This window comes from Aplysia californica, unplaced genomic scaffold, assembly GCF_000002075.1.
Source record: "Aplysia californica isolate F4 #8 unplaced genomic scaffold, AplCal3.0 scaffold00949, whole genome shotgun sequence".
NCBI lineage: Eukaryota > Metazoa > Mollusca > Gastropoda > Aplysiida > Aplysiidae > Aplysia > Aplysia californica.
Genome location: NW_004798219.1, coordinates 120,695 through 122,507, shown reverse-complemented (window position 1 = coordinate 122,507; position 1,813 = coordinate 120,695). Strand labels below are relative to the sequence as shown.

The 1,813-nt window shown below is 43.9% G+C and overlaps 1 protein-coding gene across 1 annotated transcript in view; it reads right to left on the bottom strand.

The window, feature by feature from the left end:
* The window catches only part of LOC101864489 (arylsulfatase J), a 13,915-nt gene that overhangs the window by 3,599 nt on the left and 8,503 nt on the right, over positions 1 to 1,813 (bottom strand). Inside the window, exons 6-7 of the mRNA XM_013089425.2 lie at positions 1,151 to 1,262; positions 670 to 765 (exon numbers count right to left, since the gene is read on the bottom strand). Coding sequence (XP_012944879.1) covers positions 670 to 765; positions 1,151 to 1,262 — 208 coding nt within the window. The remainder of the gene's footprint in view (positions 1 to 669; positions 766 to 1,150; positions 1,263 to 1,813) is intronic.

Here is a 1,813-nt window from a genome sequence, read left to right as displayed (position 1 = left end):
GGGGGGGGGGTGAGGAGGCCGGGAAAGATACCAGGGAATTACTAGTAAAGTTAAGGCAAATAATTAATTATTCTAGACCTCAGTGCTTATTCCAACTCAATCTTCTGTTTCCGCATGTCCCCAAAAACGTATTATGACTCAAACTTCATCGTTCTAAACTTTTTGTTTCAACCCAACTCTTGATTTCCACGACATGACAAAATATTTATTTCACACAAAAAACATGCTAAATCTAAATTTTCATTTTAACCCCACTGTTTATTTACTTCTCAAGTGAAGAAATGTTACCAAATCTAAACTTTCGTGTAAACCCAACTAATCATTCTCACAAGCAAAGAAATCTAAGCCGACAATTATACTAGATCTAGAGTAAAGTTATCGTCTGATCCCCCGTCCACGATCTCTCGAATGTAGTGCATCTACTTGTGGGATGATGGGGAGTGGAAGAAGAAAATTACCCCGTGCAGACATTATGATAGAACGCTTTATTGTGGTTGCCGCCAAGCTGACTTAAACAGTCAGGCGGGACTTAAGGCTGACTGCATTATCGCGGTAGATCGTCTAGGGGACCGATAATCCAAGCCTACTGTGTAGCCCAGCGGTCACTCACAAGTGGACCGATACACCAGGCTCATAATGTGTCCCAGCGGTCACTCAGTTGTCACTCACCAGTGGAAAAAACGAGCAGGGTGTCCTCCCAGAGCCCGCTGTCCTTGAGCGCCTGGGTCAGGTTCCCGATACCTTCGTCCATGGCGGCCACCATAGCTGGGGAGGAGAACGGGAGAGATTAACCCTATCCGTACGCCCTGGGGTCATTTTGTACCCTCGGGGTTGTATTCTTCACATTTTAGAATGTCTCGCTCATAACTGTGCCTGATCTACAACAGGAAACTGCTGCTTTTTCTTTCCTAATCCTTACTATTGTCATTCTATCCTCTCCTTTTTTTTGTATGTTTGTCACACTCTTGTGACCCGCTATTTCCGGGGTGCCTTGATAGTCGAAGCAGACTTTGTGCTCTTGAAGCTAGAGAGGTGAGCAGAGTAAGTCTGATTTCCTGTAAAGACTTCTCTGTTGACATCCACCCCTTGGTGCTCATATGACCTTATGCAGTTGCGAGCGCCGTAAAACCCTCTACTAAACAAAACCAACCTGAGTACAGTCTCCGGTTCTCGTCCTTGATGTGACTGTACCTTCTCTCGTACTCCTCCGGCACCTGTAGTGGGCAGTGGACAGACTGGTAGGCCAGGTACAGAAACAGGGGCTGGGGGTGTACGGGGAAGAGAAGTGGCCAGAAGTGCGCTGGCTATAGTAAGTTGAGCGCAAAATATTCCTTCAAAAACATTATTCCGACATTCAAAATGTCCCTCATTCGGCACTCAAAATATTCTCCCTCAAAGGCATTATTTCTGAGCGTTGAGACCAACCCCAATCGATGTAGGGGATATTTTTCTACTTCATTCAAGCAAAAACAACAAAACTGATACATATTGTATTAAAAGTTTTTTCTGGTTAATTTGTGTTAAATTCGATTTTTTGCGGACGCCCTAAGAGAAGCATAAACAGTAACTGAGACGAAGCCATACTTGTTCTGAGAAAAATAAAATGTTCGCCTAAACTGATACATGTAGTGGATAACATGCATTTTGACGCTTAATGGAAAACACACACACACACACACACACACAAAAGTTACACCTATGCCTAACTGCGTGTTTGGTTAGACCAATGTAGAATAGCAAAATCTGTTGGTGTAAGAAATATTGGAATTCTTTTAAGAGTTGACCCTACCTTTACAAGCCCCCCCCCCTCCCA